Genomic DNA, 22,608 nt, shown 5'->3' with positions numbered 1-22,608 from the left:
GAATTTGGGGTGCCTGGGTGGCTTAGTCAGTTAAGCATCTGACTTCAGCTCGGGTCATGATCTCATGGTCCGTGAGTTCGAGCCCGGCATGGGGCTCTGTGCTGACAGCTCAGAGCCTGGAGCCTGCTTTGGATTCTGTGTCTCCCCCTCTCTCTGCCCTCCCCTGCGTGCTCTCTCTCTCTCTCTCTCTCTCAAAAATAAACATAAAAACATATGAAGAATTTCAAGGTGGCAGCAACAGAACCACACCAGCCCTCCTGAGGATGTGGGTCCCCTGGAGGGCACACACACGGATCACCTGTGGAGCAGTCCCAGCTAGGATGTGAGACTCTCACGGGCTGGGCACCATGGGCCAGCCTGGCCGTATCCTTTGCCTTGTCTCTTCCAGGCTCTGGGCTGAAGGATAACTTGGGAGCCAATTTGCTCGCAAGTAACATGGCAAAAATCACGCCTCCCTAGGAGCATTGTTTTAAGGTTTACGAAGGGTGTGCATAAAGTCTTAGGCGCCTAGTAGCGGCCTTTAGATGGCAGCGACTCTTATTTCTCTTATCTTCTTTGCCCCTTTCGTGGTGGGATGGCTAGCAGCTCCCTGAAAGTCACGTGCACCGGGAACTGGCAGTGTGATGTTAATTTGGAGATAGGGTCTTCCCAGAAGTCTTTAGTTAAGAGAGATTCCTAGTGGATCAGGGAGGGTGGGCCCTACACCCAATGGCTGCCCTTGTAAGAAAACCAGAAGACACAGAGAGACAGATGGCGGAACAGCACGGGGGAGAAACAGCTGCACAGGGGAGGGGCCACACGATGCGGAAGGCGGGGCTTCCAGCAGTACAGCCACGAGCCACGCCAGGAGCCTGGGAGAGGCAGGAAGGATCCTCCCCTGGAGTCTCCCAGGGGGCCATGGCCCTGCCGACCCCCGGATTTCAGACTTCTGGCCTCCAGCTTATGGCGCCTCGTTCTGGCGGCCCCCGGGGAACTGATACACCTTCCCTGCGCGTCATACACACGCGTCCTAGCACAGACGCACGGCCACGCTTCACAGATGTCGCACACACGCTCCAGGGCCTGTCTGTTTCCATCAAGTTGAGCTTGGAGTTGAAAGACAAGACTTAGGGGGCGCCTGGGTGGCGCAGTCGGTTAAGCGTCCGACTTCAGCCAGGTCACGATCTCGCGGGGTCACGATCTCGCGGTCCGGGAGTTCGAGCCCCGCGTCGGGCTCTGGGCTGATGGCTCAGAGCCTGGAGCCTGTTTCCGATTCTGTGTCTCCCTCTCTCTCTGCCCCTCCCCCGTTCATGCTCTGTCTCTCTCTGTCCCAAAAATAAATAAACGTTGAAAAAAAAAATTTAAAAAAAAAAATTAAAAAAAAGAAAGACAAGACTTAGGAAAACACACACGATCCACGAACACCGGTTTTTCTACGTTCTAGAAAACAAAACGCAAGCGGGACAAGGATGAGAAGTGGGTGCACGTGATACTGTATGGCAATGTAATGGTCCTTATTATTTGTGGAACACACAAGCACCCTTCTGTTGCTAATTTGTACCCAGTGCGGTGTTCACAGCTCTTCTGACACACTGTCACCACCTGACCCTGTGCTGGGTGTGGGCAGATAGGCAGGCGGGGCTCTGCCTCCGCGGGCGGACCTCATGCGGTACTGTGTATGGAAGTTGGAAAACATCTGTTCCCCGAACTCCCATCAGGCTTTCTTTTTTTTTTTTTTCTTTTTCTAATATTTAAAACTTTTTTACACGGAAATAATGTTAGGGTCCAAAGACTGTGTAGTTTCTGTAAACTCCACATGCAGTTTCCCTAAGTGTTGGCACTGTACCTAAGCAGAAATAGCAGTTACCAGAAGCAGGAAGTGAATGTTGGTTTACAGCAAACAAGCTGACCCACAGAATTGACTCATTCACCATCGTCCCCATGAAGTTATCTTTCTGGTCCAAGTTCCTCCCACATGGTGGGGGCACTCAGCTCTTAGACCTTTGTCTTTCGGGACCTTGATACTTTTTCCTTTAAAAAATTTGTTTTAAATGTTGATTTATTTTGAGAGAGAGCACGAGTGGGGGAGGGGCAGAGAGAGAGGGAGACACAGAATCCGAAGCAGGAGCCAGGTTCCGAGCTGTCAGCACAGAGCTCGATGCGGGCTCAAAGTCACGAGCTGTGAGATCATGACCTGTGCAGAAGTCGGACGCTCAACTGACTGAGCCACCCAGGCGCCCCAGGACCCTGATACTTTTAGAGTATAGATGACCTTTTTTGAGGACGGATCCTCATTGGGGCCTGGTGGACATTTCCTCATGATCAGGTTGAGGTTATGCATTTTGAGCAGGAATACCACTGTCGGTACAAGATAAACAAAACTTTAGAATCTCTAAAAGAAAGAAAGAGAGTTTTCTTTGAACTAGGGTTAGAACAGCTGTCCAGGAAACACGGTCTTCACAGGGAAGGAAGTGCTCTGGAGAATGAACAGTTTTTACCAGAATTATATGCTTTTTTAAAATGTTTATCCTGAGAGAGCGAGAGCACCTGAGGGAGGGTAGGGCAGAGAGAGAGAGGGAGAGGGAGAGAGACAGAGAGAGAGAGAGAGAGAGAATCCCAAGCAGGCTGTGCACCGTCAGCACAGAGCCTGATGGGGGGCTCGATCTCACAAACTGTGGGATCGCGATCTGGGCCGAAATCAAGAGTTGGAGGCTTAACCGATGGAGCCCCCCAGGCGCCCCCACATTTGTATCCTTTTTGACATCCTGTGAGGGCTCGGGAGATCGTAGAGCAGCGTGTAGGCAGGAGTAACGGGTTTTGTCACAAAGGAACGCGGGGAGCAGGAAAGTCGATCGGTGCGTCAAGGATGAGATGGTCTTCCTCTAGCGGAGTCATTCCCAGAGCAGGCACCCGGTGCAGGGGCGGCGGGCTGTAGATCAGGCTCTGGGTCCCAACAGACTTTCCCTCCAGTCGTGCTGACTGAGAAATCAGGCCCTTAGAGGGTTCCTCTCTCATCACCACCAAAGTGATGCTGTGCCCTTTCAGTGCCTCTTAGGGAAGGTACCTGGTATCTGTGTGTTTCATCGCTGGTGACGTTGACTTCCATCCTGAATAAAGTTACCACTTTCCTATTGTAACCAAGTACCTACGAGACCATGCAAATATCATGGTCCCTATCATACTTGGCCTCTAATCTTCGTATCCATTGCTGGTTCTTGCCTGCCATGCACAGCAAACTGAAAAGTTTCCTAAAGAGGGATAATTTTGCATTTAGGACAGAGCACATTTATTTTTTTGGTACGCTGGTACACTGATGCAAACCTTTCATTAGGTGCTAGCATCTACTAGCTGTATATATGGTAAAGCCTATTTTAAAATTATACATTGGTGCACTTCATTGCATGATCTTGGTGAAATTTCGCCTCACAAATACACTGTGTGTTTATTAAGATTGTTCTTTTTGGGGTGCCTGGGTGGCTCAGTCGGTTGAGCATCTGGCTTCAGTTCAAGTCATGATCTCGTGGTTCATGGGTTCGAGCCCCGCGTCAGGCTCTGTGCTGACGGCTCAGACTCTGTCGGATTCTGTGTCTCCCTCTCTCTCTGCCCCTCCCCTGCTCGTGCTCTGTCTCCCTCTGTCTTTCAAAATTGAATGCTAAAATTTGTCTTTAAAAATTGTCCTTTTCTTCAGGTTTGGCTGTCTCCTGCCTTCTGTCTGGATAGCGCATGGATGTGCGACTTCATTGACCAACCTTGTCTTGTTCATTGCGTCACTGTTTATCAATGGGACCTAAACAGCAGGTGGAAAAGCACATTCTGATTCTAAAGCCAGTTTCTAAAATATTTCCCAACTTTTTTCATGGAAATATCCAAAAATTGAGACAGTTGGAAAAATACAGCACCACACACCTGTACTCCTGACCCCTCCTTTGCCAATGTCAGCCTTTGTTAACATTTTGCCACGTTTGTTTATGTACTGTGCATGCTTATTTATTTATTGAATTAACTTCCAGATATCGCGACACTTCACTATGGTTCATGGCCCAAATCCATCACACCACCTGTTTTTTGTTTTTTTGTTTTTTTTAAGTAAGCTCTATGCCCAACGTGGGGCTCAAACTCACAACCCCAGGATCAAGAGTCGCACGCTCCACTGACTGAGCCAGCCAGGCACCCCACGTATCACCTGGTTTTGAAAATAAAGTTTATTGGAACACGGCCATGCTCATCATTTACATGTTGCCTATGGCTGCTTTTGCACCACAGTAGCAGTGGTCTGACCCATAATTCTGAAAATATTTACCATCTTACAACTGTGTAGAAAAGAGTTGACTTAAGTCCTGACTGCTTTCCTTAGAACCTCCTGCTCATACACGGTTGGCTGCTGTCTGGGAACGTGGATGTCAAGAGGGTTCCTACCACCCTGTGATGAGAGTGCTTCACTGGGCCAAAACCATTTGTATCAACGATGGGCTCATTGACCTTAAAAATAAAACCATTACGTCACCAGCTAAAATGGGTTTATTCAGGAATAGCAGAGAATTACAACTGGGAACAAGCAAGCTACTAAAAACCCCACACGCTAGTCCAACAGAGGAGAGAAACTTTATTTCATGGGGAAGAAGGAGGAAATGGGAAGGGGCTGTTTTGAACCAAAGTCCATTGGAGGAAAGCCCGAGTTCATGGTGATGGTGATTTCTCATTAGCTGAATCGCACAGGTGGCCAATTCCTGGTGGGAGATATGCAAGTACATCTTCTCCTGTCGGGTCTGTAACTGACAGCTGTTCCTGTAATCGAAGTTGAGTGGTAGGGATCCCCCTTCTGGCTTCACGACTCCATTTGAGTGAGGTTTCCCTTTGCTAATTTTCACAGGCTGACACTGAACACTTGCTCTCCCTCTGGGAGTCGGAATTTTGGTACAAGCCAGGCAGAGGGTTCCCATGTGATTAGCCCCTGGTAAAAACCTTGGGTGCTGATCTCTGACCAGCTCCCTGGTAGATGACATCTCCCATGTGTGTCACAGCTCTTTGCTGGGGAATTAAGTGACTTCTGTGTGACCCCACTGAGAAAAAGCTTCTGGAAACTTCCTCCTTGACTCACTTCACAAGCCTTTTCCCTGTGCTGATTTTGCTTTATATCCTTTTGCCATAGTAAGTCACAGCCATGAATCCTCCCAGCAAATCAGGGAATCTGGGGGTAGTCTTGGGGTCCCTGGACACATAGCCCTTTAAAGAAAAAAGCTGCTGATGGGGCGCCTGGGTGACTCAGTCGGTTAAGCGTCTGACTTCGGCTCAGGTCATGATCTCATGGTCTGTGGGTTTAAGCCCGGCATCAGGCTCTGTGCTGACAGCTCAGAAACTGGAGCCTGCTTCGGATTCTGTGTCTCCCTCTCTCTCCGCACCTCCCCCACTCACGCTCTGTCTCTCTCTCAAAAATAAACATTAAAAAAAAAAAAAAGAAAAAACCTGCTGAACCCCATTCTACACAAACACCAGTCACACCTGGAAAAAGAAACAATTCTTCTGTACTATAATCTAACATCTAGTCTGTATGCACGCTGTCCCAATTGTTTCCCAAGTGACCTTTTAACTTTTTCTTTGAACCAGGATCCAATCAAGATTTGTATGTTTCATTCCCCCATCCTTTATATATTCATTCATTCATTCCTTGTTTATGACATTAACTTTGTGAGGAGATCAGGGCAGCTGCCCGCAAACTGTCCCAGACCCGGGCTCACGATTGTTTTCTCGTGCACTGTGGGTGGCCTTCCTCTGTGTCCTGAAAGCAGGGGTGCAGACCTAAAGGCTGGTCAAGGTTTAGGCTGGACTGCGCTGCAAGTGATGCTGGTGTTAGTGAGCCCTCTTGCTCAACTGTAGTGGCCAGCGGTTATTTCTTACTACACTCTCTTGAGACATTGACAATGACCAAACCATCGTTAACGCCTGACCAGAAAAGTCCTAATAGCAACAGAATGCTTGCAGAGGACCGCATGCAGCACGTCCCCTTCCCTGCCCACGACCAGGGGCTGAGCACATACCAAACCCCACCCGTGATTATGCACTCTCTGCCTGCCTTCTTGCACGTACCCCCTGAACCTCTCTCGAGAAAACTCTAGGTGTCCATCTTGCCAGCAGTGGAGAGGTGGGTTGGTGAAGCTCGAGCCTGCTGCGTCCCCTGGTTGCCGGCACCCAGAGTATATTTCTACCTCTCTCTTTTCCAAACCCTCCTCTCTTGAGTGCTTGGCTTCGCTTGCAAGATGTTTATCCACGTTTGTTCGACAACACTGTTGGCAAACCCGGCCCTGAGCTGTGTTTCCACTTGTGCAGGCTCCTCGATTCCTGGGAGGGAGCAGTTGACCGGGCAGCGCCAGGGCTCCCCTCCCTTCTCTGAGTTACTGGCTGTGATAGACCCTTCGGCAACACTGGTACACGGTGCCCCGGTGGTGCCAGACATTTGGGGTGCGGCTGACACCCCCCTCCCCGTGACATCTTTTTCCCTCCGTTGTTGCATTTTCGGATGACCTTCGCCTGCACCAACCGTTCATGGGGGGCTTCATGGGGTCTGCCTCCAATTCGACCACTCCTGTGCTTGCTCTCTGGCATCCTTCGCCCACTGGCGGGGTTGATGCATCCACACGACTCCTGAAACAGAATGCTACGGGCACCAGTGACAGTCACAACAAAGTTTATGACAATGAGAGGCAAGGCCGACCGATCGGGACCAACATGCTTGATAAGAGTGCGGCCCGAACAGCCGGGGTACAGAGTTTTTATAACCGATCACATCGTTTTATCATCACCTGGGAACAGAACGAAGAAACAGGTTCCAGATGAGTTAGAAACAGTTGCCAGATGAGTTAGAAACAGTTGCCTAATGAGGTGATTATTTTAGACTTTCTGCCTCTAAGTTGCAACCAGTGGATCTCCTTGACCCTGCCTCTCATGCTCTTTTCTTTGAACTTTTGTTTCCTTAATTGGTGAGGCCTAATTTACAAGAGTATGAAGCTAGTTTACAAGAGCCAAGCAAGGCTGTTATCTCTTAACCTTCAGTGTCAACACAACGCTGTTATTTTTCAAGCTAAGCGTTAGCCCTACACTACAATTTAACCCTTACAGGGTGAACTACAGCCCCCCCAAAGACTGGCACACGCTTAATGACCTCTTCCTCTTTTTTTTTTTTTTTTAAGTTATTTATTTATTTAGAGAGGGAGACAGAGCCCACGCGCGCGCAAGCAGGGGAGGGGCAGAGAGAGAGACGGAAAGGCAGAGAACTGCAAGCCGACTCCGCACTGCCAGCATGGCGCCCCACGCAGGGCTCGACCTCACCCACGGTGAGATCACGACCTGAGCCTAGATGAAGACTCCTGACGCTGACGCGACCGAACCACCCAGGCGCCCCATAATGGTCTCTCTTTAACCCCGAGTGTCCAGGGGCAACGGCCACCCGCAGAACCAGCGAAGCAGCATCCCGGACCCGCCGCCAGGCGGCGGGAGCTCACGCCCCGAGAGAGGCGCGCGCGGCAGGGAGGCGTCACTCGCGCGCGCCGAGGGAGACGGGCGGGGCCGATGACGTCACGCGCACGCCCCAGAGAGGCCGGCGCGGTCCTGTGACGTCACGCGCGCGCACGCCCCGGCGAAGCGAAGTGGTCGTCGGCGCCCGAGGGTCGGGGGCGTTCGCCATGGGCCCGCGCGTGCCGCTCCCCCCGGAGATCCAGCTGGCCCAGCGCCTGGCCGGGAACGAGCAGGTGACCCGGGACCGGGCGGTGAAGAGGCTCCGGAAATACATCGTCGCCAGGACTCAGCGGGCCGCAGGTTGGCGTGGGCTGGCGGGGCGTGGGCGCCCTGCGGGGTGGGACCGCGGCGGGGGTCGCGGGGCGGCCGGAGGCCTGCGGAGGCGCGGGGCCGGGTGGGACCTCCGAACCACGCGGGACCTCCACGTGGCCGGGCCGGCGCGGCCTCCGTGTGGTGCAGGCCCCCCTGTCCTGCCCGGCGAGCTCTCGCCCTGCGCCCCTCCCCTCTCCGGCCCCTTGCGGCTCCTCCAGGTGGTGGTGGTGACCACGTGTCCCTCTTCGTGGACCCCCCCCCCCCCCCCCAGCCCTTATCTCCTTTTCCCAGCTCACACCTCCCTCCCCCTGGGAACCGGCGCCGTCATCAGACCATGTGTCCTGATATCTCTGCTACCCGGGTGTTTGGGCACTCGGTATTTTTCCCTCAGGGCGGCGTTTGTTGCCGTTGGTAGTTTTCTCTTTGTGTAGTCACTGGGTTGTGGTCTGAGTTAGGTGCAGTGTGGCCTCCGCCGGGGCGGGGAACGTGCTTCTTGTGAACTGATCTCTCTAACGCTGGTTCTGAAAGTGTGGCCCCTATCAGCAGCTTCGGTGTCACCCGGGCACCTGTTAGAAATGCAAATTATTGCGTCCCATTCCAGCCCTAAGGAGTCAGAAACCTTCCAAGTGATTCCATTCCTAGTGCTAAAGTCTGAGAACCATTGCTTCAGGAACGGAGTGCCGGGCGCATTTTTAGGACCCCTGTAAATATTTCAAGTGCTTTTCTGTAGCTCCCTTACTAGTTTGAATGAATTAACTTTTTCATTTAAAATTTGAAGCTTAACACAAACATGCACAAATCCCAAGTGTAGAGCTGAATGCATTATGACAGACGCATGCAGTGTTGAGAGTCCAGAAATGGAATATGGATACTTGTAGATGCTTGTTTATTGGATGAATGAAATGGCTGTTACCTGGGAGACTAGGCCCAGTCCCGGTGGGTTCTGAGTTGAGAGGATGGGCTGGAGGAGAGGGCCAGGCACCTTTACAGTGAGAGGCTTTGATGTAATTCGGGCGGTCTCATTTCTCTGGCTTTGTTCCCGGCATTAAAATCTTGGTTTACCTCGAGTGTTGCTGTTTCTGGTGCAGGTGGTTTCACTCATGACGAGCTGCTCAAGGTTTGGAAAGGACTGTTTTACTGCATGTGGATGCAGGACAAGGCCCTCCTCCAGGTGAGCGTATGAGGCGGTAGCAGGAGAAGCTGGAGTAGCCGTGCCACTGGGAGGGCAGACGGGCGTTTAAGGTAGCCTCAGACACTGGGTGCACTTTCACAGCTTCGATGCTGTATTTTTTATTTTTTGCTAAAAAAACAAAAAACAAAAAACTGTGTTTTTTGTTTTTTTTTTTAATGAAAAATGGAACTACCCTACGACCCAGCAATTGCACTACTAGGTACTTATCCAAGGGATACAGGTGTGCTGTTTCAAAGGGGCACAGGCACCCCCATGTTTATAGCCGTGCTGTCGACAATAGCCAAAGTATAAAAGAGCCCAGATGTCCACCGAGGGATGAATGGGTAAAGGAGATGTGGTGTGTGTGTGTGTGTGTGTGTGTGTGTATATGTGTGTATGTATATATATATATATACACACACACACATATACACACATATGCGTGTATATATATATATATACACACACATACACACATATATACGTATATACGTATACATACATATATACATATATACATATATACATATACACACGTATATACATATACACACACACATACAATGGAGTATTACTCGGCAATCAAAAAGAATGAAATCTTGCCATTTGCAACTACGTGGATGGACCTGAAGGGTATTATGCTAAGTGAAATTAGTCAGAGAAAGACAAATATATAACTTGACTCGTATGAGGACTTTAAGGGACAAAACAGGTGAACATAAAGGAAGGGAAACAAAAATAATATAAGAACAACAGGGAGGGGGACAAAACAGAAGAGACTCGTAAATACAGAGAACAAACAGGGTTCCTGGGGGGGCTGTGGGAGGGGGGATGGGCTAAATGGGTGAGGGGCATTAAGGAAGCTACTCCTGAAATCATTGTTGCACTAGATGCTAACTAACTTGGATGTAAATTGAAAAATAATAAGTGAGTAGACAAAAAACGAAAAAAACCCAATATTGTAAAAAACATCCTTTTATATTAAAGTTTTTTTAGCGTTTATTTATTTTTGAGACAGAACATGAATGGGGGAGGGGCAAAGAGAGAGAGGGAGACACAGAATCGGAAGTAGGCTCCAGGCTCCGAGCTGTCAGCACAGAGCCCCACGTGGGGCTTGAAATCACGAACCGCGAGATCATGACCTGAGCCGAAGTCGGATGTTTAACCTACTGAGCCACCCAGGCGCCCCTCTCTGCTGATGCTTCTTGTTGTAAGACCACGTTTCTTCAGGGTCTGAGAGCGGTTTTTACTGTTTACCACGCAGGAGGAACTAGGGAGGACCATTTCCCAGCTCATCCATGCTTTTCAGACCACAGAGGCACGTGAGTATCCCTGCCCTGGGGTAAGGGCAGAACGGCTGAGCGTTGGCTACGGGACGTGGGAGGCTTGCGTCCTGAGACCTAGAGAAAAGGGAGGTCCCGTTCTGCCTGGCGTCTGCTGGTGCTTAACTGCAAAACCCTGCTCTAGGTATCCGACGGTATTAACCTGTTTATCCACCGTGGACCCAGCTGGAGTCTAAAGGGCCGGTATCTTACGTTTTAAAATAAAAACGGAGACCTAGAAATGGAGACCTAGTGCAGGGTTGCCAAATTGCTTGGCTGAGTCACCTGATAGTTGGGGTGTTCCCTCAGTGTTTCCTCAGCCCTTCTGTTTTTGTCCTGCCCAAGATGCGTCGTTCTCAACCCTGCTGCCTGCCCGCTGTGATCACTGGGGCCTCTTTACAAATCTTGATGTCTAGACCCTGGTCCAGATGAATGTGGCTCTGGCGTTGGGGCCGGGCACCGGCAGTGTTGACCTCCCCACGGTGTTCAGGTGGGCCACAGCCAGGGTGGCCCGGTGTCACCCTGTAGATAGTGTGGCCGTTGCTGGTGAGGACCGGGCGGGTTCAGTTCAGTTACACTTACGTGGGTGGAGTAGTTGCAGTTAGGGGTGCACAGGTAGTCGAGGTAACTACATCTGAGCAGACAGCGGAGGTCTGTGTTTTCTAACTTGTTCTCTCTGAGAGCCTGCAGAAGGCCAAGTAGAAAGACTCGCCTGGTGATAGTTGCACGAGTTGGACTCGGGCTTGTCTGTTATTGAAGCGCCTGACCAACCTTTGCTGTTGGAGAAACTCGTCCCAGGAGATCAGGGAGGCCCCACGTGTGTCCCGGGGTCCAGGCGTGGGCAGGGCTGGTTCCTGGAGGCCTTGCTCCCGGGCGTGCAGACACCGTCCTCTCCCCGCGTCCTCACCTGCTCGTCCCCCTGTGTGTCTGTGTCCTGATCTCTTCAAGTCAGGTTGGCTTAGGGCCCCCATCGTCCCCCTCATTTCACCTTCGTTCCCTCTTTAAAGACCCGATCTTCAGATAAAGTCATTCCGAGGTCCTGGGGTTAGGGTTCAACGTGAATTTGGGGGACACAGCTCGTGGCACTGTGTGTGGCTCCCCGCCATCGGTGGGGTTCTGTGCCTGAGCGGGTTAGGGGATGCGGGGGCCGGGCGTGGGTGTCGCGGAGGGGGCGGGGGGACTGGCTGGAGCCGCTTCTCTGCTGCCGGCTTTGCCAGCTTTCTGTGCCTGTTCTTCAGAGAACGTGGCTGCGGTTTGAGGTTGTAGCTGGGCGCTTGCTTTCTGAGTCCCATTTCTAGGCCCGCTTCCTAACACCGCTTCTGAGCTCCGCGGCCTGGGGCAAGGACCCCAGCGGTTGGTTGCGCGTGGCGTCCTGACCGGGTTTCTCCACATTCTCTCACCCCACTTTGCAAAGCAGCATCCGTGTTCCCCTGTGATTCTCTTCTGGCCTTTCTCCTTCAGAGCACCTGTTCCTTCAAACATTCTGGCAAACCATGAACCGCGAGTGGACGGGCATTGACAGACTGCGCCTGGATAAGTTCTACATGGTGAGGAGGCTCTGCGTTCTTCTCTGGGCGCCCCCGTGCCGGCGGCGGTGGGCATGAGGGCAGGTGGGGGAGAGCTGGGGGCACGGCACCGAGAGATGTGGCCTCTGAGCCTTTCCTGCCCGGCCTGGGCAGCGCGGTGGCCCTGAGGACTGTGACCCGTGAGTCCAACGGGCCTCGAGGGGAGCACGGGCCCGCGATTCCACAGCGTCTGCCCCATCTCAGCGTCGGTGAGCGTGCAGACGGTTCAGAACGTAACGCACGGGCTTCGGTCTCAGGCAGGGGTGTCAGAGTCACCCGTGTGGGGAGAGTCGGTGGTGCAGCCATCGCATCCCTGCTGGAGAGGCCGTGGACCTGCGAGCCAGCAAGCCTCCGTCGGGTTCGTGCCCGAGACACAGACCTCGGGTCCACGGTGGGCTCCAGCCTGTGATGTTTTCCTCTGCGTGAGGACGATTCATGTGATGGTTGTGTGCAGAATCCGCTTTTTCTCTTCTGTGCTGCATTCCTGCGAGCTTCGGTTACTTGTCTGCGCTCAGAAATGCAGGACAGGTGGAGTTTTACGCACTCAGGGTCTTGCCGTCCACTCCCCTCCCCCCCATTTGAACCGCAGTCTCGTTACTACAGTGCTGTCCGCTGGGACTTGGGGCAGTGCTGCCGTCTGAGAGCAGGGGACCCAGTGGGGACCCAGTAGGGCATTGGCTGGGCCTCACTGAGGACGGCCCCGTGGGGCTGTAGTTACTCGGGATCGGCTGCCAGCTCAGACTTGGCCCGGGGCTGCGTGGACACTGTGTGTCTCAGATGTCAGGGTGAGGACCAGCTAGCGGGCAAGGCCCGGAGCCCCAGTAGGAAGGAGGGTGGGCGCTAGGGCATTCGGGGTGGGGCCAGGGCCCGAGCTGTGCACGTGCACGAGATGCAGGTTTACAAGACAGAGGAGCTTCTGTGTAAGTCAGCTCCCTGTTCCCTGAGATGCAGTTGCCGCGACCTTGGGAGGAGGGCTTCTGTTGCTTGGCGGGGGCCCGTGTGAGCGCGCCCAGCAGCACAGCCCCCTTGGTGGCGCCGCCGGCCCCGTGAGTGATGTCACATGAGACCCCGTGTTCCTAGGCACGGGTCTTCTGGCTGCCCGCTGTGCCCTGTGCACGCTCTGTCCCTTTGCCACTGCCGGACCCCTCTGCGGGCGTGCTGCTTGGCCTCTGGACGGTGGGGAAACCGGGTGGAAAGGCTGTTGCAGCGGGAAGCGGGGAGTTGTGGGGGGAGCCGGGACCTGATGCGAAGGCGAGAGAGCGAGCGAATGCTTCCATTCTGTCGGGACAGCAGCCCTCGGGGGGCCCAGAGGGGCCGTTCTCTGTTCCAGACCTGGTTTTCCCAAAGCGCTCTGCCTCCCCAGGGGGGACCCATGCTTGGTTCCCTGCTCCCACCCCTGAAACGAGGACACTTCCGTTTGGCTTTTGTTGATGGTGCTGCCGGTGCCCCCGGATGTGTCCACTGTGAGCTGGAATTCCGGGTGCTCTTGGAAGGTGGGAGCATCCCAGCCTGGGGGCAGCGGCGTATCCTCTGGACTCAGGGTCCTGAACCTTGGTGTCCTGTCCACCAGCAGCTCTGGGGGGCCTGCTGTGCGCTCTGGGCCACAGAGACGACCAGGGTGGAGGGGATTCTGGGAAGTCGGGGCCTTGCTCCCACTAACGGGGGTCTCTGTTCATGCCACAGCTCATGCGGATGGTCCTGAACGAGTCCTTGAAGGCCCTGAAGATGCAGGGGTGGGAAGAAAGGTTGGTACTCATGGTGCATCCTGAGAGCCGCTGTGCTTCTCACGGGCGAGCCCACGTTCCTTCCCTGGGGGTTGGGTCACGTGCCTCTTCTTTAGCTCTTTGTCATAAAGAGACGTCAGTCTTCCCGTTAAAGGGCGACCCAGTGGTGCTTCATAGGAAGGCATTTGTAACATCATAGTTGGTTCTTGTGTTCTCAGAAGTGAACGTTTTCAGCCTCGATGGTGAGTTCTTACTCTGAATCTCAATTGAGTTCTCTCATTGTAAATAACGTAGTATCATTTCTCAATATAGTTAACGCACAGCCACGGTGGTGGTTTTTGTTTTTTGTTTTGTTTTCATACGGGGTGGCATAGTTGGCTCTGTTATCAGTGGTACTTGCTTCCAGTTACAGAAATCTTTGACTCATTCAGACTTGTCACTTTTGACAGTGGTGCTTGTGATGGGGGAAGTCCGCGTCCCCCACATTAAGAGGCCCCCTCGGTCTGTGGCCGGCCTTGGGCTCCCCCGGGCTCCGGGCTGGGGGGTTGTGCCGAGCCCCAGCCCTCCTCCACCCTCCTGGGCCCCCCGGGACCACGCCCGGCAAGGCCACCTGGGCCGTGCCTCCCAGGTATGGCACCACTGTCTACACCTTCAGGAGGCAGGCCGAGGTCTGCGGCTGCAGATGGGTTTCTGAGCTGCCATTTTAAAGCTTTTAAAATTAAAACTGTTTCTTTACACTTTTTTCTCATCGTGAGAGTGACACTTCCCTGTATAGGAACTCAGAACACATTTAAGATGCTGAACAGCAACAGGTAACGACCTTTAAGGTTCTGTGGTGTTCTGTGTGGGGGGCACAGAGGGGCGTGGCGCAAACACCACGTTTGCAGAGCGCTTTTTTATTTCACTGATGATGCATCGAAGACGCCCCCTGTGTCCCGTGTTCTGCTGCAAGGTCTGGGGAGCAGGGAGGGTCAGAAACAACATATTGTGAGTGGTTTCGTGATTAAGAATCGTATGTATGCTCAAGTGCTCATTTCAAGCATGCGGACCCTAAAACCAGTGCCACTGGCCTAGCTGCTACACCAGGCATGTGTCCCAGCCCAGGCGGTGCATCTTCTGGAGAGTAAGGGGACGTCCTTGCCTCTGGCCTGCGTTTTCCCAAATAAACGTGGATCAGCAGGAGCGGACCGTAGTTCTCTGATTATGAGTGACGTCATGTTTAGGGCAAGGGTGCCTCTGCTTTTGAGTGATTTTCATCCTTTACTTCTGGGGGGGGGGGGTGCCCGGGGTCAGGCACCCACCCGACGGGACTCAGGATTTCAGTCCCCGTACCGTAGGTGGCTGGTGCCTGAGCAGAGGGGCATGTTGAAAGGACGTCTTATTTCTGTTAACTCTTCGGTTTATCATTGCGAGAGTAGTTCCAGCCTCGTTGTGGGGAATTGAATGCAGAGGTCCTCTTGAAGAAGGTGGTAGCCTCCCATCGGCCTGGGGTCACCAGTGCTGTCCGCCCCGGCTGTCCTTGCAGCCTGTCCCCGTTCTCGTACAGCCGGATGGCGCCGGTTGCCTGGCAACGTTCGTTACTGGCACTGGCCTGGGAGGAGGGGTCCCGGGGCTGAGCCGCAGACAGCATCCTTTCCTAGCCAGCGAGTCCCCGTGCGGCCAAGCGTCCGCTTCAGCCGCGGAGCTCGTTAAAGAAGGCGCGTTTTACAATTCAGGTGAAGGGAACGCTACGTCACTCTGCACCTGGATGCATCGGGACCATCGAAGGCTGGTCGCCAGGGCTCTCTGACCTTGGAGCCCCAGACCACTGAAACCAGCATGCTGGGGGAGGGCAGACGTGGTCTGCCTGGGCCACGTACTCCATGCAGTGGAACCGGGGAAGTGGCTCTTCCCCCTCGCTGGCCTCCCCTCCTGTCTTTGCCCTGTCCTGGCGTTCCCTCCCCGTGAGGACGGAGCCGTGCGAGACGTGGTGGTGCGGCCTCTTGTCACTCCAGGCCCCCGGCATGGTGATGGAAGGGAAGGCCCTCGTAGCTGAGATTGTCTTGCCACGTGTGCTGGTGCCGACAGTGGTCCCACGTCTGTAATGACGAGTCCTTTGTGCTGGAACAGACCCGCCCGGGTCACCAGATCGGCACCGGCGGAAAGCGGCACGTTGGGAGGATGGGCGCTTGCCTGTCACCGTGCCCCGTCAGAGTTCCGCTTCAGGTAGAGGGACCTCACTGGCTCGTGGCCGGCTGTGGCCGCCTGCTGTACCTGCCTGTCTCCCTCCTCAGGCAGGCGGAACGGCTGCTGGAACTGCTGACGACAGAGATCCTGCACCCTGACAGCCAGGCCCCCAGCGGGGTCAAGAGCCATTTCCTTGAGATCTTCCTGGAGGAGTTGAGCAAAGTGGGCGCCACGGAGGTGAGGGCGGCGGGCCGAGGGTGGCGGCCGAGCCCCTCACCTGTGCTCAGGCACGAGGGCCTCAGGCCATGCCTGTCTCTCCTCGTAGCTGACGGCGGACCAGAACCTCAAGTTCATCGAGCCCTTCTGCACGATCGCCGCTCAGACTAAGGAGTAAGTGGCAGGGGCTTCCTCCGGCCGGTTCTTTCTCGCTGAATTCCCCGGATGCCTACCTCCGGGAAGAGAGGCTGAGTCCCGTCCGGGTGCATGACAGGGCCACTGGAGGGTGGCTGCCGTGGGCGGGGCTGGATGGATGGGCACGACCTAACTGGCCTGCTCCTGTGCGGCTGCCCCTCAGCTCCCTGGTCTTGCATAACATCACTCGGGGCGTCTTTGAAACGATCGTGGAGCAGGCCCCGTTTGCCATCGAGGACCTTATGAATGAGTTGGAGGCACCAGAGGAGGAGGAGGGGACGTCGGAGGACGAGCGGGAGGAGGACGTGCTGTCTAAGGAGCCACGGAGAGGTGAGGGTCACAGCACATCTGGTGTGCCGGCACCCGTCCTGGCCCGGCAAGCTTCAGTGCCTGCCGGGGTTCCGCATTCGCCTCTGGCCTGGTCCCCTTGTTCCTGAGCTTACCCCCAGCTTTTATCCGTGGCCCGGCAGCCGGGTTGACTTCCAGAAACAAGCACGTGTGTTTTTCCTCTCCAGCCTCCCTTTCCCAGGATGTGATCCTGACTCCCTGGCTCCTTTCTGACTTACGGTTCCTCCCCGCTCACCCTTCCTCTCCGGTCCCAACCCTCCATCACTGGGCCCACCCGGACCACCCTGTTGAAACAGCCTCCCAGCCCCTGCCTTGGCTCGCTCACTGGGTTTCCCCACAACACATCTCATTTTCTGGGATAAGTCACTTAGATAAATGACGTTTGTCATTTGTGGCCCTTTCTCCCCACCGGACGTGGGCTCCCCCAGGACGGCGAGGGTTGTTGATCACAGCTGCGTCCCCAGTGCCGGGAGCGGCAGCTGGCACAGACGAGGTGCCCACGAGCCGGGGTGGGTGAGTGAGTGGATGGAGCGTACCACGGGGAAACCTGCCACGGGGGATGTCCCGGGGAAGGGCTTTGGGGTCTGTTCACCGCCTCGATGCTCATGTGGGTCCTTGTGGGACGTCCGTTGATCTCAGGTGGCCTGTGGCCTCGGTTGTGGCCTGTGGCTGCAGGCGTGCGTCTGCTGCCAGCTTTAGGACTCTGCCTGCCTCTGACTCTTTTTGTGTGAAAATATGCGTTATGTGAAGCTTACATTAACCATCGTCAAGTGTTCAGTTCGGTGGTGGTAAGCGTGTTCACACTGTTGTGCAGCTGTCCCCACCATCTTTCTGGAACTTTCCATCTTTCCACACTGAAACTCTGTCCCCGTTAAACACTGACCCCCTCCCCTCAATCGCTCCCTCCCCAGCCAATGGCGCCCACCATCCGTTCTCTGTCTCTGTGACGCTGACTGCTCTGGGGCCTCATATAAGTGCGTCCCACGGGATTTGTCCTTTTGTGGCCGGCTGATTTCACTCAGCATCACGTCCTCAAGCACATGTCAGTTTCTTTCCATTTCTTTCTCTTAAGGTTGAATAGTGCACCACTGTGCATAGACCACGTTATGGGTGTCCAGTCACCCATCGAGGGACCCTTGGGTTGCTTGCACATTGTAGCTACTGTGAGGGACTCTGCAGTGAACACGGGTGAACAGGGATTGCTCGGAGTCCCTGCTTTCAGTTCGTGGGGGCAAATGCCCTGAAGTGGGATTGTGGGATCATACATAATTGTTTTTAAAATTTTTTGGGGACCCCCTCCATGCTGTTTCCACAGCAGCTGCACCATCTTGCATTCCTGCCAACAGCGCATAAGGGGCCCCATGTCCTGTTTTGCTGGCGGGAGCATCCCCGTGGGTGTGAGGGGGTGTCTCGCTGTGGTTTTGGTCTGTGTGTCCCTGATGATCGGGGATGTGAACACCCTTATGCGCTTGGTGGCTGTCTGTGCGTCTTCCCAGAGATGGGTCTGCCCTAGTCCTTTGTTTTGGGCAGGGCAGGATGCCTTGTGCCGCTGAGTGTTAGGGGCTCCCTGTGTGTTTTGGACACTCACGCCTTGTCGGGTTTGTGATCCGCAGATATCTTCTCCCTCTGTGCACTGTCCTCTGGGTAGCGGCTTTGGATGCACGGAAGTTTTCATCCTCATAAAATTCAATTGCCCTGTTCCCTGTGTCTTCTGGGCCACACCTGAGAAGTCCTCGCTGCGTCCAGTCTCGTGAGGGCCTTGCTTTATTTACTTCTCAGAGTTACACTGTTTGAGTTCTTACACGTAGGTCTTTCACCTACTTCAAGCTGATTTTTGTTTATGGTGCTAGGTCAGGACCTAGCTTCGTTCCCTTGCACATGGATGTCCAGTTTTCCCAGCACCGTCTGTTGAAGAGCCTGTGCTTCCCCAGTGAGTGGTTCTAGAGCCCTTATGGAAGGTCGTTTGACCACGTAGATTCAAGGGTTAATATCCCCCCCCCACCAGCTCTTCACGCCCCCAGTGGAGCTCTCCTGGTGGCTGTGTTTGTGCCCCCAGCGTTTTATCCGGCCATCTTGTGTATCTTGCCCATCCTTTTCCTCTGTAGCCGAGTCGCCCTGACACAGGCAGGTTTAGCAGTCTCCTGGAGGGCCCCCCGAGCCTGCCTGTGGCCCTGCCGTCCCCTTTCTCTGTCCTGCGTGCCTGCCTGTTGTCCAGAACCATGCTGTAGGTAGGCTGTGACATCATAGCCCCAAGCGATCTGAACACTGTCTCTGCGGCCCCTTGATCCGGGGCTCTCCCGTGGTGGCATCTAGCACCCCTCTTCTTTGTCTCTGGAACTTCTGACGCTACGTTGGCTATGTAAGACGCCCGCTCGTAATTCTTAGTTTCGCTCTAAGGACTGCTCAGGCCCCGCCGCCTGTGGGACGTTGCTTTCATTTCCAGGCCTGCAGTGGCACCTTAACGCTCGGTGTGAACCCCCACCCCAGCCTGCACCTACCTCTGCCCAGGTCTTGGGCCCTGGTGCACGGGGCTCCAGGTTCCCAGGTGTTTGTATTGGGGTCCTCTGCACGCTGGGTATATGCACCTGTTCACGGGGACCCTTTTGTTCCAGGCTCTCTCCACGGGGCCGCACCTGACACGAGCGAGGAGCCAGCAGGAGATGGCGAGGACAGCATGGGCCCTGTCCTCCAGGTGGGTGGCCTGTGTTCGGGGCCTGGCTCCGCCTCTGCTTGCCAGGAAGGCGGGCGCTCCAGTCCCTCACGTGCCGAGTCACGGAGTCCTTGCAAGCGGTGTGCTCCCTGTTCGCCTCTTGGAGCACTAGACCCATGAGATAGCACTGCCGATGGGTCACCTTTTGTGTCGCTCTCGGGGTCAGAACCCGGCAAACAGGACCTGTGACTTCAGGCCCATTGGAAACGTACACTTCCTACTAACTTTTCAAATGTTGACTACTTGTTAAAGGAGTAGGAATTAGGTGTATGGCCTAAGTAGCATCTGTCAGAGTTGAACGAGTGTTTTCTGCTCATCTTGATGTGGCTGCCTGGGGCACGGCGGGGGGGGGGGGGGGGGTCACAGAGAGGCTGGCCTGGGCGGGCCCTTTACATTGTCAGCAGCGCTGGGGTCCTGCTCGCTGCCTCATGCCTTGTACGTGGTGTTAGCGGAGGGGACTCGGGAGGACGTCATCAGGACCCGTCCTTGTGACCCCATCGGAGAGTCTGCATGTGGTCTGCGTGCGCTCTCTGCTCGGCTTCCGCTCCCAGAGCAGCTGGGAGGTGACTGGTGTCTCTTTTTGGGCAACAGTTTGACTATGAGGCTGTGGCCAGCAGACTGTTCGCGGCGGCCAGTCAGCAGGACACCCCTTCCCAGAACAGGAAGCGCCTCTACAAAGTGATCCGGAAGTAAGTTGCCCTTCTCTCTGTCCTTGGTGTTGCCGTCGCTCGCTCCTTTGGCCTGGTGCCTTCCCTCCGTCCCGACCTCAGAGCATGGGTGGCGCCCTCGGGCAGCGGCTGTGGCCGTGCTGAGTGCCTGTCTTTCCTTGCAGGTTGCAGGACCTCGCCGAAGGTGAGCATCTCGTGCCGGGACCCTGGCCTTTCTCCTGGGCGTGCGCTGGCTCGCATGGTCACCCTCACGGCTTGACTGGTCTGCGGAGGCGGGGCTCTGTCTGGGGAAGAGGGGGCCCGAGGGGTTCTGCGCTCGCCCTAGCCCAATGCTGTGGCTGTCAGCCCTGCACGTGTGCTAGAGCCCCGGGGGCTTGTGACGCTCTGCTGGCCCCCCCGGGCACGGTGGCCCGAGAACCTGCATTTCTAGTGAGTTCTCAGGCCTGCCCTGCTGCTGGCACGCTGTGTGGCAGACGGTAGCACTTCTCAGCGTGTGGCTGAGGGGGCTGGTAATGAGGCTTCTTCTGAAAGGTGTTTTCTCGGCTTATGACTGGAGACGGGCATGTCCCCCATTTCGCTGTGAGAACTTTTAAACGCAGAGCGACGTCGGGAGGGTGTCCAGTTCTGCCATCAGTATTTACTGTCCCTGCTGTGTCACATGTCTCCCTCTTCCTCCGTCCCACCGTAACCCCAACTACTTTGTGCGCACCGTGAGCTGAAGTGTGGTATTTTTAGGTAAAATTCATGCACGTACATGCGTGCGTGTTGCATACGTCTGGGTGTCACAGGCGCTGTCCCCGTCAGCATAGAGAACATCGCCATTGGCCCGGAGGGCGGTCTTGGCTCCCTTTCAGCATGAGGTTTTTAGGGAATGGGTCACAACCCACCATCGGCGCTGCAGGAACCTCCCCCCCCCCCCCCCCCACTTCCTGCTGACGCGGCTTCGAGCCGGTCGTGGCTGTGGGGGCATGAACACGGTCTTCCCACTCGCGGCGCCTGGAGGTGGACCCTGCGTGGTGGTTCGCAGTCCTGAACGCGCACCGACAGCATCACAACCCGCCTTTTGCCTCCTGATCACCTGCCTTGGTCCCTAGGGCTCTTCCCTGAGGATGACGTTCCAGAAAAAGTCTGCAGGAACCTGCAGGAAGACAGGCGGGAGAGGAGGACGAGGAAGCGTTTGCCCAAATCTGCGTTACAGAACAAGGCGGGTAGGATTCGTGCCTTGGTGCTGACCTTGGCGTTCACCCACGGTGCTAACTGTCTCAGGTCCCGGCATCTACCCTTTGAAGGGTGTCCTGGGTCGCCACTGCTTCTGCCCGTGCCCAGGCCACCTCCCCCCGTGTTGGCTTATGCCCGGGCCCTTGCTGCAGTCAGTGGCCCAGCTCGTGCAGCGACGCTAGGCTGGACGCCGGACCCAGTCTGCCCCATCCTGCGTTCCGGGCCTCCTCACCCCTTGGGTCGCATGTTTGTGGCCACCTCCTCTCTCCTGAGTCTGTCTGCTGGCTTTCCTGGAGGTCTGCTTCCGGTCTTCCTGCCTGGCCGGGAGCCACCATAAATAGCCTCGCGGGTGCCCGATGGCTGTGGCACTTGACCTCCACGCTGCTGGGACGCTCCTGAGCCCGTCGGTGCTTCTGTGTGGGCTCCCTTTGTGTGGCCCGCGTGCGGCCCCGGAGGCCGCAGCCTGCGTCTTTGGTCCGGGTGGAAGCGAGGCAACCAGGCCCCGGCGCCTTGTTCACATGGCCTTGCTGTTGTAGGGAAAGGCGGCGAGGAGAACTCGTGTCCAGACCTGAGCTCCGAAGCTGAGAGGATGGCGAGGCGGCAGGGCTCGGGGGCTGAGCACACCGGGCCCCAGGAGCAGCCCGGGGGCCCTGCTGGGAGAGGGGCTCGGAAGAGGCGGCGGCGGCGGCGGCCTCGGGCGGGGGCCAGAGCGAAGGTGACCGATTGCCAGGACCTGCAGATGAGGAGGCGGCAGCCGCCACGGAGCGGGAAGTGACCCCGGCAGGCCCCGCACGTGCGGGGAGGCCCTTCGCTGCGGCCCCTCCGTCTCGTGCTGAGGTGAGCGGGGGATCAGGGCCGCAGGGCCCCGCTCCTAAGACCGTGTCCCGATGGCAGCGGCTCCTGACCTGCTGTGTCGGCAGAGGGTCGGGCCCCTTGCTCGGTGGCCGTGCCCCAGGCCCCAGAAAATGCTGGCGCCGTGCTGACCTTGGTCAGGAACCCCCGAGACGTGAAAGTGCCCTGCAGACCCTCTCCCTGGGCCAGTGACCCGCCACACCCCGGGGCATCCGTGAATAAAATGCTGTGCAGTTCTTTCCAGCAGAGTCCCGCTTCTGGTGCATTCGTGCAGGAAGAGTTCCAGTGGGGAAAACTGCTAGGTGCTTGTTCCCAGTAGTGTTTGTATCTCGTACCTGTTTGTGGAGAAAAAGTTCACACACGTCTCGAAATTTGGGAGAGGACACCGAGCGTTAATTGTGGTTTTCTGGACGACCTCTTCGTAAACTTGTGTTTGGAGCTGACAGTCAGCAGCCGGGCTGACACAGAGCCGACTACTGCTTGGTTGGTGTGTCCGAGGCAGGGAGGTTGGCTCTGCTCATCCCTCAGCCCTGACTTGTGGGTGGACCCGTGGTGCCCCCATCTCCCTTCAGCGCCTTGAAATTCAGCGTCGGCCCTGCTGCTCATCCTGGAGGGTCTGAGGCAGTCGTGTGTTGCCGGAACATGACCGGGAC

The 22,608-nt window shown here is 55.6% G+C and overlaps 1 protein-coding gene across 2 annotated transcripts; it reads left to right on the top strand.

The window, feature by feature from the left end:
* The first annotated feature begins 7,232 nt into the window (after positions 1 to 7,232).
* Positions 7,233 to 22,198, top strand: RRP1 (ribosomal RNA processing 1). 2 transcript variants are annotated; one of them, XM_047847064.1, is made up of 13 exons: positions 7,233 to 7,788; positions 8,889 to 8,971; positions 10,236 to 10,293; positions 11,755 to 11,840; positions 13,542 to 13,603; positions 15,856 to 15,985; positions 16,074 to 16,138; positions 16,323 to 16,489; positions 19,120 to 19,199; positions 19,809 to 19,906; positions 20,050 to 20,069; positions 20,980 to 21,089; positions 21,640 to 21,820. In XM_047847064.1, the coding sequence occupies exons 1-13, from the start codon at positions 7,656 to 7,658 to the stop codon at positions 21,673 to 21,675; spliced, it is 1,128 nt and encodes a 375-aa protein (XP_047703020.1). In that variant the 5' UTR covers positions 7,233 to 7,655; the 3' UTR covers positions 21,676 to 21,820. The 2 variants fall into 2 exon arrangements, with proteins under 2 accessions (XP_047703020.1, XP_047703019.1); XM_047847063.1 differs by having other exon boundaries at positions 7,235 to 7,788; positions 20,980 to 21,093; positions 21,640 to 22,198.
* The last annotated feature ends 410 nt before the right edge of the window (positions 22,199 to 22,608 follow it).

The sequence above is a fragment of the Prionailurus viverrinus genome, unplaced genomic scaffold (assembly GCF_022837055.1).
Source record: "Prionailurus viverrinus isolate Anna unplaced genomic scaffold, UM_Priviv_1.0 scaffold_42, whole genome shotgun sequence".
NCBI lineage: Eukaryota > Metazoa > Chordata > Mammalia > Carnivora > Felidae > Prionailurus > Prionailurus viverrinus.
This window is presented reverse-complemented; position numbering and strand designations above follow the sequence as displayed.

What these genes read in the sequence shown, in the direction of transcription:
- RRP1 (XM_047847063.1), top strand. Translation starts at nt 7,656, where the DNA reads ATGGGCCCGCGCGTGCCGCTCCCCCCGGAGATCCAGCTGGCCCAGCGC. An exon ending in GCCTGGATAAGTTCTACATG is followed by an intron (nt 11,841 to 13,541) that starts GTGAGGAGGCTC and finishes TTCATGCCACAG; the next exon opens with CTCATGCGGATGGTCCTGAA. An exon ending in GCAAAGTGGGCGCCACGGAG is followed by an intron (nt 15,986 to 16,073) that starts GTGAGGGCGGCG and finishes CTCTCCTCGTAG; the next exon opens with CTGACGGCGGACCAGAACCT.